Here is an 11377-nt window from a genome sequence, read left to right as displayed (position 1 = left end):
AAGAAACTGGAAGTTGGGCAAGCGGATGGCCTCAACAAGGGCCTATTTTCTGAAAACAGGGATATGATTTTAATTAATTATTTTTGATTGAAAGATTAAATGTGTATTTTAGAAGTAGTTTATTTTTAAAAAAAATTGAGGGAATCAAATTGATTTTATTTGGAAAAATGAGGGTTGCGTGAATTGGTGTGAGATGTGAGGTTTAATTAGGTAAGTTTAGTCAGTTATGGTTGTTAACCACTGCTTTCTCATAATTCAACCTTTACCAACTTTGTATTTTCAAGATAACTCTCACTTACAATTACATTCACCCCATTACTCCACCACTTTTCTAAGACTTCCACTCAATTCCTCAACTTGTAGATTTATTACCAAAACAGACGTCAGCCTCCAATTTTCATAACACCATCTACATAAATTGTAATGAAATTTTTGTACTAGCCATTAGTCTTCCGAATGGATTTATATGTAATAACTATTATGTAAAACCTTTACATTATTGTTATTAATATATAGTTTGGTGTTGGTCAAAAAAAAAAAAACAAAACAGTTAGAATTGGATTCAGCCGCGATCTCAAATTAATACAAAAAAGTCCAAGGTTGCCGATACAAAATTTGTACCCACAAAAGCTACAAGCAATTAAATCAGCACGTAGTCATGTGTGATCTGAATGTTGATGGACTATATTATTCACATGAACATTCTCAATTTACTAATAGTGAGTAAATTACACTATCGTAATTACAACAATTGTATTTCCTACATAAGTAATGAAAGCATAATCCAATATCAATTGCTGCACCAGATTCTGAGACCTAATTTACTTGAATAAGTTTCACACAGATCACACACTTTCAACTGCCAGATCCAGACATGTAGAATATCATTAAGCTCCCCAACCATGTTAGGTCATGTGGGTAGCACATGTGACCTAACTAATGGTTGTATTTTTCATGTTTTGCTATTCAAGATCACACCCCTATATCATAATCAACATCATATTAGGTGCAAAAAAGGTAGCCCTTAATGTCTCATGGCATGTCAATTCTCTCATTTAATTTTCTTGAACATTTTCAGCATCAATGTGGATTATCCAATCCTGTTTGGACAAAATCGCTATGATAATGTGACAAGATTACAACAGAAACATGACTAACAAATTACAACAGAGGGGTGGGTAGGCATGTGTTGCATTTCTTGAGAGGATGGAAAGTAGTCTGATCTATGATCTAAAGTGCATAAAATTGTGAATACAGATGGTCCCTGATTTTGTAATACTCCTCTGTTAGGGGGCCTTCAAGGATGATTTGCTGAATGTTGCCACCACCCTAAGGAAAATCATTAGGAACATTCAAAGTTAGGGGAACTAACGTAAGCTGAAAAAAGTGAATTTTCATGGCTAGTGAAAGAAAATCTTGAAAAAGAGACCGACCTTTTGGCTTGAATCTCCAATTTTCCGCAGGGTAACGTACTCACCACAACGCAAGGCCCCACCGGCAAATTCCACCTGAGAAATCGGGGTTTCTGTTGGTAAGTACTTGAGAATGCAGATATTTTGCCAAGCCAGAGATGTCCGAACCCACAAGACAAGCACATGAGCAAATAAAGTGAGTAGAATTAAATTCACAGAATCATTTAGTTCCGAGGGATGCCCAACAAGAAAGAGCAACAACCTTATCTAAATGGAGTTGGAAACTCGAACGGAAAAATGGAGCTCCATAATAGTCGTATTTAAAAGAGTTAGAGTTGGGTGGTATTAAAACAAAAGGTGTAACCGAAAGGGTCTGCTAGCTGTTAAGGGAATGGCATCAACATGAACGTCTCCTAGAGTAATTGCCATCCCTCCCGTCAAAGGCCATTGAAGGCAAGCTTGCCCACTCCATTGAAATATTGAAGAACAGTGTTCATGTAAATGCATGCATGAGGCACAGGAAGGGGTGACTGTAATTTGAAAGAAAAAAAGAAAAGAAAAGAAATAAAATAAAATACCTGGACTCCTTTGCTTGCAAGAAATTGCTTGAAATCTGCCATTTTTATATCCCCCACCAAGACTGTTTTATGAGGTGGCGGAGGAGTTGAAAGAGGAAGCAAAGACAATGTGCCACTCTCTGTCTTCCCTACTTCAGCATCAACCCATGCTATTTCATAATCACCAAGCTATAACAAGAATCTTACAGTTAGATTAGAGAGATACAGAGAGAACACATCTCAAGTATATGGTTTGCTGAATGTGTTAGTCATTGAACTTGATTTTGGTGATGTTACTGAACACAGCTGAGCAATAAGCTGGCATGTATTAACTATTTTGCGAATACAAGTACAATACACTTAAGAAAATTAGTGCTCTATATTCTGAAGATCAAGTGACTAGTTTAACCGAATGTTCTGCTTTAAACTATCAAGAGTTTTCAGCTGGAAGTGAGCCACAGCTCTTCAATCAAATCAAATTTTCCCTGACACATGCAGTGTATTAGGAGGCAACATGACATGCATTCACATTAATGGTAAAGACTGAGGTACATCACGTTAGAGATACAAAGATCATACCTTCTTAAACAGAACATTGCTCATTAACTTCTCAGAGAGTTGAACCTATATCACAAAATAAATAACATGATCTGTCCCAGATTTCCGAGGCAAATACTATTTATCTACAAAAATGTGGTTCCATTGTGAAGCTTACCTTATAAGCACACAAATCTGAAGTGACATCAATCGATTCTTCAATTTGAGGAGCATATACATGTGGGCATACATTTTTCAAACAATGTTGCTTCAAATGCTCGGTGGCTTCCGCTGATCCATGCACCAAGACCTCAAAGGCAGAAAACAATGTAGCAGCAGATTAGACTCAATAAAAAATCTGTAACAGAGTTTAGATAGTTGAAGAGAGAAAACATCACGGAGTATATTCAATAGGAGTACCAAATGCAGATTGATCTCAGTTTCTCAATTGCCACCTTTGTCCCAATAATATGCAAGTACTAATGCTCTATGCCAAGCAGACAGGAAGATAAATTAACTACTTAAGAGAAGTTTATTTGCTACAATTTGCAGATGCTTCTCTTCTCAATTTTTAAGCAGTAAACCTAGCACATATAGCATGGTGCTTTAGTGCATATGCAGACAACTTCAGTCTATTTTCTTATGAAATAAAGACCGTAACCACATATATTCCTGGTTTGTTATTGTACTCGTCAACGCATGCCACAGTCCGTGCACAAAGTTGACAAGTATACTCATGGTGAGCAGTGTGAACTCAGCAGATTACAATCAAAAGATGACATAATATAAATATCCTTATGAATAAAAGATATAAAGGCATATGAATGATGTCAAAAGGACAAAAACTAACTCACAAGCTTTAATGGTGAAACGTGGCCAAGAATCTTTTTGATTGAGCTGCCATCAGAACGGCCCTCAAAATCCATATAGACCAAAGAACACTTGACATAAACCTGCATTTGGATGAAGCATGACATCCAACGGAAACACAGCATGAACATCAAAGAAATAAGAGGTTTCAGAAATTCTGGAAAAAGACCACTGCAGTTAGCAGACAGGCAAAAGGACTGCTCAGTAACACAAGACAAGTCACTGAATAATTGTTCCACAACTGTATAAGCACAAAATGAGGACAAAAGAGACCGCTGTCTAGCATGTAGTGGTAGATTATAAGCTGATGAATCTTAGACAAAAGAGAGAGAGAGAGACTAATATGTGCAGCAAATCATAAAGGTCAACTCTTAAAAGTCATGCAAATCTCTATTTAGCAATATCATATGATCATGTAATATACAGTAGGCAATCTAAGACTTTAGCCCAGATAAAATATAAAATATTTCTGAAAATCCACATTGGTTTCAAAATCCAATCTATCTTCACTGCATTTGAAAATTCTCACTTCAAACACCTGAAAACAGGCAGCTTGAAATTGTACCTACCCGCGGAAAAACCATGGGCACCAATAAGATGGCATACAAGGTACGATAAATATTTCCCCCCTCATTTTTAGTATCTTCATGATTTTTAATTTTTTTTTATTCATTCGATTATATATACTCTCATCACTTCTCTTCTTAATATTCTAGTCAGGGGAGATCAATGCGAAAAAAATGTGATGTAATATTGTCAGACACTAAAATGTTTTTTTGCAACAGTGATATTTCACCATGACAAGAACAAATTCAGCCTTAGCCGGGCTAGCTATATTGCATTCAACAAATCAAAGACAGGTTGGACATACTGTTTGCTCGGAAGATACTACTTTTGATGGCGTTGTATCAAGTATCAAACTTGCAGATGCTTCATCAAGCTTCCCATTGAGGTCACCATCAACCTAGAAAAATGGCATCATAAGATATATTCCACCAAGAATACAAGGAGAGTATTTATCTCATTAAACAATAAAAGAATTGAAAAAAAAAGGTTGGAAAACACAAAGGCCAAAGTGAATAACATGTAATAGGCCAAGTTCCTAGAATTACTCAAGCATGACTCCCTTCTTTGCTTTTGATAACCATCCATTTAGCGGACCTTTCTTTTCTCTTAACCCCCGTCCTCTAATGTCCTTTAATATTTTTGGTACCTACCATGCATCATTCAACAATCAACTGATACATAATCTCAACAAGCATCTAATGTTCTTGACCACTGTTGACATAAAGCTACACATTGTCCTTGTTTCAATATCATCAGCTCAGTCCTCTTCTTGTATCACATTCCACAGCCAGCAACAAAGATGTCTTGGTATTCACCTCAAGTCTCTTGAATCAATAATTTCCCAAGTAAAAAATTCTCTCTGCTCATACTTACACACATTCTGAAATAAAACATCACCATATAAATGCCTAGTAGTTATAGAGGGTAAAATATACACCAGAAACTCACCGGCATAGATGCCTGGTCCATGTCTTCATCTTTGATTATATAATCATCAGGATTGATGACTTCACCAAAATCATCCCATTCGGAGGAGTTGTCATAGAAGGGGAACATGGGGCCAGCACTAGATGGTGGTGGAACAAATCCATCAATGAACACGTCCCTAAATGCTCCATATTGGAAACCAGCAGCTGCAAGAAGTAAGCACAGTTGATTTTCCGTCATTTCAGTACAACACAGACATACTTCTCATAGAAGGCAAAGGATCTCAGGCACCAGTACAAGAACTAAGTCTCCTATCTTTTATTTTCAGGAAGCAATTCAGGAAAGAATAGAAGGAAGATTGTTCATTTTGTGTGAATTTCTTGTTCCTGCTTTTGATCCCATTAGATTTCTCAGTTTCTTGTCAGACAAGTGTTTAGATTGCTAAATGATGTTCTTCTCCTCACATGGATTCATTCAATTAGAAAGACAGGATGAACATCTTTTAGACTATATATGAATCAGCAAAAGAAAAGTATAGCATGTGAATTAGCAAGTGGGAAGAAAAGTCAAGAATACCATTTGAAGAAGGTTGTTTGATATTTGCATCAGTAACCATGGGGTCACCCACAGCGAGCTCTGCACTGAGAGATGCTTTCGATTCCTCCTCTTTCACGAGAGTAGCTTTAAGAGCTTCTTCCTTTCTTTTCCGATTTTGCTCTTCTTCATAAGCAGCCAACTCCTCTCCAACCAAAGGGATTCTCTTTGACATGGTAACTTTAACAGCTTTAGGTGGAGGATCTGACTGAAGCATGCGTGCCAATGTGGCAAACTACAATGTAAGAAATCAGGGAAAGGTTACATTAGCAGAAAGGTATTCGGAACAATAGTTCCCTCAACATTTTCCATTTTTTTATATTAGATGATGTGCAAAATTTCGATTTCTAGATTCTAACTTCTTAAGTTTGGAAAGACCCTCTTTGAGTACTAATAGGTGAACTCACAATAACAAAGAAATAAAACCTTTTCAAAAAGTGGGGGATAACAGCTAAAATCATTTGGTGACATATCCAACAACAAATGCAAATTTTCATTGAAGTCAAAAGATGATTATCTTAAAAAGGAACAGAGAAGGATTACTAAAAAAATGTTAAGGCATAAAGATATTTGCAGAGCTGTAAATAATTTTTACAGCCGCACAAGTCCAGCCCCTCAAGAAAATACCAAAAGCATCAACTAAAGGATTTTACCTTTATAGTCAACATAATTTCAATGCATTTCTATAATTTTTTACAAAAGCAAATAGAAAGACACTAAATTGGAGAGACCAAGATAATGCCAATAAAAGTTACAACATAATAGAGCATATGCTTTAGGGAAAATTCATCCCAGCCTAAAATAGCATTGACAGGAGAAAACATTTAACGTTAATGAATACTAAGAACTTTGTCCCCTCTTTCCTTGCCATCAAAGCCAAGGGATCAACCATGAGTTTCTGATGGCGCTTGAGGTACAACTACCAAAGAAAATTAGTTTACATGATGATATACCTTCAATTGCAAATCATAATTCAAAAATCCCCTTAAATTGCTACATAGATCATTGATAAGAATCAGAACAAACCTGGCCTCTCTCAGTAAAAAGTACAAGGTTCTTCGTGTCAGCAGCCCACTCAACAAAAATATCATGAGAAAATCCAACCTCTAAACTTCCCATGGATACTAATACAACCTGGTCAAAATATGCTAATGAAATCATGAATTAAAAAAACCACAAAGTCATCAAAATGATATGATTAAGTGATTACATATCCTAACCTTTGGGCCATCAGGAATTTTTTCAAGCTCACTCTTGTTGATCAAAAGTGTTACATGTCTGTAATTTTTTGCATAACATCCTTAATGAGAACCCATCACAAGTTCACAAAGCAGAACACGATATAAGGAGTACCACAAGCGACACTGAAAACACCAAATTCAGTTTCACCATTGCTCTATCTGAACAGTGAAGTTTCATTGACCAAGTGTCTAGGAGAGTCAGACCATATTGCAACAGTAAATACATTGAAGAGCATACATCTAGGCCCAAGAACGTCTGGATCTTGGGGATATGGAAATGCAAACATGAGTTAGTGGCACTATTTCACTAGGGATGTTGTTAGAATTGTTCGATTTGACAACTTGAATATTTTAGCCCTGCACTGTGCAGGTCTTTCTACATGCTTGAAATGCACTCTAAGCAATCAATTGAAAACTGCAACAGAAATACTTCTTACTTCAAAAGAAAAGCGTTGTCTCTTGTGTGCTCAAAGGATTTTGCTATAGAGTCACTCATCCACTCAAGAAAGCTCTTTGCATAATCAATCGTGCTTGATGAAACATATGTCAGGAAGAAGATAGGATATGTTAAGTGGTGCTGCTCCCAATACTGCAGTTTTTGTACTGATAGACATCAGAGACGGATACACAACCACCTTCATAGAAGCTCTCATAATAGTCAACTTACCTGCTCCAGTATCAAAATTAGCTCCAACACCCGACCAGCAGTATCTACAGGTAGTAATATCTTTCCATCCGCTCTCAGTGTCTTCAGTATGGCATCTAAAACACACAAGAATAAGGAAATGAACTCATGCTGCGTAAAATGTACCAATGAATTGCAAATTTTATTAGGCACTGACTGGATATGGATTCCATGGAGAAGAATGAAAATGAACAGCAATTCCTTTGTGAAACTTTAAGAAAAGTTTCTGATTTGATTGAATATAAGAATAATTGGCAGATCTCCCTTATTTGCAACTAAATGCACTTAACCCATGCTTCCCTACAGGACTAAAAAAGATGTATTTTTTCAAGGGTTTCAAGTGGAATATTGAATCCACACATGGCCGAAATCATGATAATCTGCTAGTAAATAAATATAGCTAGCTCTGGATGAGTTTGTAAAAGGATATGGAAATGGAAATTATACAAATATAGCAATAGTAAACTTCACTTATACTATTACCTAGAAATTGTTGGTCTCTTTGACGTCTGGGAGGCTGATTACTTAACAAAGCATTGTATGCATCTGTTATCAAAACTGCAGGGCGTACAAAAGACTCTAAAACTGTCCCATTCAAATGCCTGAGGGAAACAAACATCGAATTAGCTTTTTCCCTTCTGTAAATTCCACTTTTGGGCTAAATAAGCTTGTATGCAGTCACCAGAAAGACCACCTTTCTTTTCGATGATTGAAGTCAACAGCATATATTACATCCTCCCCATCTTTTGTTATCTTCCAGACTGTGCCCCCTAAAAGGTGACCAGCTGCATGTGGAGCAATTACAATTCCTTCTCCTTTTCCTAGTGTTTGTTCATAGGATAGGAAAAACATAAGATGCATGATAAAAGATAAGTCACATCTGAATCTTTAATCATGCATAGGATGCTGTACTCTTATATCTATAAGAGTCACCTAAATGAATAATTGTTGTCATCTCAAATATTACCAAAAATGCATGACAACAAGTGTAATCCAAGATTCAACAAGGAATCAAAGGAAAAGGGGCATGTAATAAATTAAGAGATCAACCTAAAGCTTATCTAGGATGCAAATTCTAGCAGAAAGATCTGCAGCTTGTGGTCTTAGTTATCACTAAGCAATGTACATGTATAAACTATAAAGAAGTTACAAAATGACATGTTCCCGCCCCCCACCCCACCACGAGGTAAAATAAAAATAAAATTTCAGAGATACAGAAAAGAGCTCTGACCTACAATATCTAAAAGAAATAAAGAATGCACAACGATAATAGGAACAACACAACAGAGGCAAACTTTTCATACTTTCTGATTTACAAATTTATGCAGAAGACACAAAGAAAATTTACCAGACATATAATAATTCTGAGAGTAGGTCAATCTGGTAATGTTTTGGAACGCAGAGTCGATGTCATCCAGTGTAAACAAATCAAACTCTGATACTTGCTGAAAAGAAGCAGATGCTGTTAAATATTTGAAATAAATATCATAATTACGAGAAGCTCTGAAACAAACAACTGGTGTAGAAAATGACAATCTCATCCAATAATAAACTTATCAATAAAATGGGTTACAAGAGAAATTACATTCCAGACTAGAAATTCATCAACATTCCAATGACATGCCAGGACCAATGTACTATCAGTTTTCAAAGGAGATACAGAAAGGAAGTAATTACAAGTGAGGACATGATGCGTGTTCAACACCATTAACAACATAACAAGTCAGTCTATGCATTGAAGATTTAGTTCAGTTTTATTCTTTTTTCAACTAAGATCAACAATTAGTTATCATCATCAGTTTCCATGCCGATCCTATTAGAATAGATGAGCTTCTACTGCTTTCTATTTTTGTGTACACTGTGGGGACTAAATAAAAGAAGTATAATTTGCATAATTCATTCCATGCTGGCATACTCTTCATTTTTTGTTACAATTTCTTTTGCAAAAAAATCTGAAAAAGAAATAAGGTATAGAATGAGTCAATTTATCCAACTGCAGGACCATAACATATGTTTTTGGACAAAGCTGTAGTTGGTTGATTTACCATGAAATAACAACGGCGATCTATAGCAATAGACAACTAAATGCTAGATTTGACAGACCTACCTGACCACAAATGTCTTACAGAATAAGTGAATATAAATCTATTCACCAAATTTTAGTATAATTATCACAAACAAGTTTGATGGATCCTGTTAGGAACTATTTGTGGAACTTCAATGTAATTATCTCAAACAAGTTTCATAGCTTCTATGATAAACCATTTGCGAGTTGTGACATCATATATAAAAAAATCCATCAAAATGTTGTAGGGAAAAAAAATTGTAACTAGAATAATGACACTGCGATCCTTGAGAATGAAACAATCCATCAAAATTACATGAGTAAATTAAAAATCCTTCGAGTAAATTTAAGTAAGAGAACCTCAGAGTCAGTGGCTCTCAACTACTTCAACAATTTGACTAATAGATACTGTTCAAAAGTGTCATTTCTTGCATCTTAGTTAACTTAAGCTATATAACCTTCACATTCTAAATGTCTTAGGTCATTAGATTTAAACAGTGGGCCAAAGAACGGGAAAGGAACACCAAGCAGACTCAAAGAAATCAAACTCCCTGAATAAAATTTCACCTTTCGAGACAGATAGTGGTCATACATGGTCAGAAGGCCCAATCTGTACACGGGTTCAGTTGCAAAAACTGGAGCACAAAGCCCAAATTGCTTCATGGCATAGGGTAAAGCACCAAGGTGAAGTGTGTCAGGGTGTGACAGCAAGACAGCATCCACAGTTGAAGCGACCCTGATCACCAAAGCAAGCTAACTTACACACAACATTGAAGTGGCTACAGTACCCAAAACATAAGAGCTCTGTTCTTTTTCGAAACTTCTTAAACTCATTCAGAAACTCAAACCAACTTCTTGCGACCAGCAACCAATTATAAACAATGAACTACATTTGTGTGAGAAGTGAAATTCTGCTAGAAAGTAAGATCCTTAAGATTGGTCAGAATTTGCTACTTAATACAGCTTCTACAGCCTTTTCATTCCATTTGAAATACATCTTTAGGAGCAAGTTTACTAGCATGTTTACATCTGTGGCTTGTATACATAGTTGAACCAAATTTGTCTCCTCAAATCTAAATTTTTCCATATTTTTTAAGTTTTAAAATTACATATAACTCCACCTTGACAGCCAGCAACCTGCAGTGGCATTCAACCATGTTGCATGATATTTTATATGTCAAAGGTACATTCCACAGATTGGTGAATCTGACTTAGATTCACATAAGTATCAACATTTGCAACTTACTTGACCTGCCTCAAAAGGTTCTGCTAGATGCTTGAATTCATGTACCTTAAACTTAAACTGAGAGAAATTAATACTGAAAGAATAAATTTTAGAAATCCGAACTCTAACACCGCAAATGAACATTGTGAACACCGTACCCCTGACCTCCGTATAATCCCATTTACTCAATGCACCCAACTCCACGGGTCCCCAACCCAGATTCTTGCTTACAAGCACTTCCTAAACCAAAAATCCATAGATGTCCATAAAAACACCCAATAACCATCAACTATCATTCCAAAACAAGAATTTTCTTTTATCGGCTAGTGCCACAACGTAAAGTACTGCAAAAAACATGCAACAAATAAAAGAAAACATAATGATGTAAAAATTAAACACCTGGAGAGGGGTTCGAGAAGCGATGTATCAAAATGGTCGTTCCAACCACAATCAATGAGGAAATTGAAGCCGTCCACTGAGACTAAGTACGAAAGTGGGTTCTCGTTGTAGACTCCACAAAGCGGCTTTACTTGCACTGAGGTCCCCATTCTCACGCTTCCTTTTCTTCAACAACTTTATCCTTTCTGCTCACAAACTCGTCCCACTTCTACGACGGAGCTCCGGTGGTGGAGGGGAATTAAGAAGAGAAATGCAGGGTTTTAGAACCCGAATATTAGCTCGCAACGGCGACGTATGG

The 11377-nt window shown here is 36.3% G+C and overlaps 1 protein-coding gene across 1 annotated transcript; it reads right to left on the bottom strand.

The window, feature by feature from the left end:
* Window positions 1-1018: 1018 nt before the first annotated feature.
* On the bottom strand, window positions 1019-11357 carry CPSF100 (cleavage and polyadenylation specificity factor 100). The gene is made up of 18 exons (XM_011086121.3): window positions 11080-11357; window positions 10023-10191; window positions 8739-8835; window positions 8085-8211; window positions 7874-7992; window positions 7373-7467; window positions 7143-7294; window positions 6685-6742; window positions 6491-6598; window positions 5447-5699; window positions 4892-5076; window positions 4248-4340; window positions 3361-3459; window positions 2685-2816; window positions 2549-2593; window positions 1991-2158; window positions 1434-1508; window positions 1019-1329 (listed from the first exon to the last, which is right to left on the bottom strand). Exons 1-18 carry the CDS (start codon window positions 11226-11228, stop codon window positions 1231-1233), a joined length of 2223 nt encoding a protein of 740 aa, XP_011084423.1. The 5' UTR covers window positions 11229-11357; the 3' UTR covers window positions 1019-1230.
* Window positions 11358-11377: the final 20 nt, after the last annotated feature.

The sequence above is a fragment of the Sesamum indicum genome, linkage group LG7, assembly GCF_026168435.1.
Source record: "Sesamum indicum cultivar Baizhima isolate 11 linkage group LG7, ASM2616843v1, whole genome shotgun sequence".
NCBI lineage: Eukaryota > Viridiplantae > Streptophyta > Magnoliopsida > Lamiales > Pedaliaceae > Sesamum > Sesamum indicum.
The sequence above is the reverse complement of the archived record's forward strand: the minus strand, read 5'-3'. Positions and strand labels throughout refer to the sequence as shown.

Excerpts from the sequence above, each read along its gene's own strand:
- CPSF100 (XM_011086121.3), bottom strand. The coding sequence starts at position 11,228 with ATGGGGACCTCAGTGCAAGTAAAGCCGCTTTGTGGAGTCTACAACGAG. Across the intron at positions 7,468-7,873 it reads AAGAGACCAACAATTTCTAG|ATGCCATACTGAAGACACTG; the intron begins GTAATAGTATAA and ends TGTGTGTTTTAG. Across the intron at positions 1,509-1,990 it reads TTGCAAGCAAAGGAGTCCAG|GTGGAATTTGCCGGTGGGGC; the intron begins GTATTTTATTTT and ends CCGATTTCTCAG.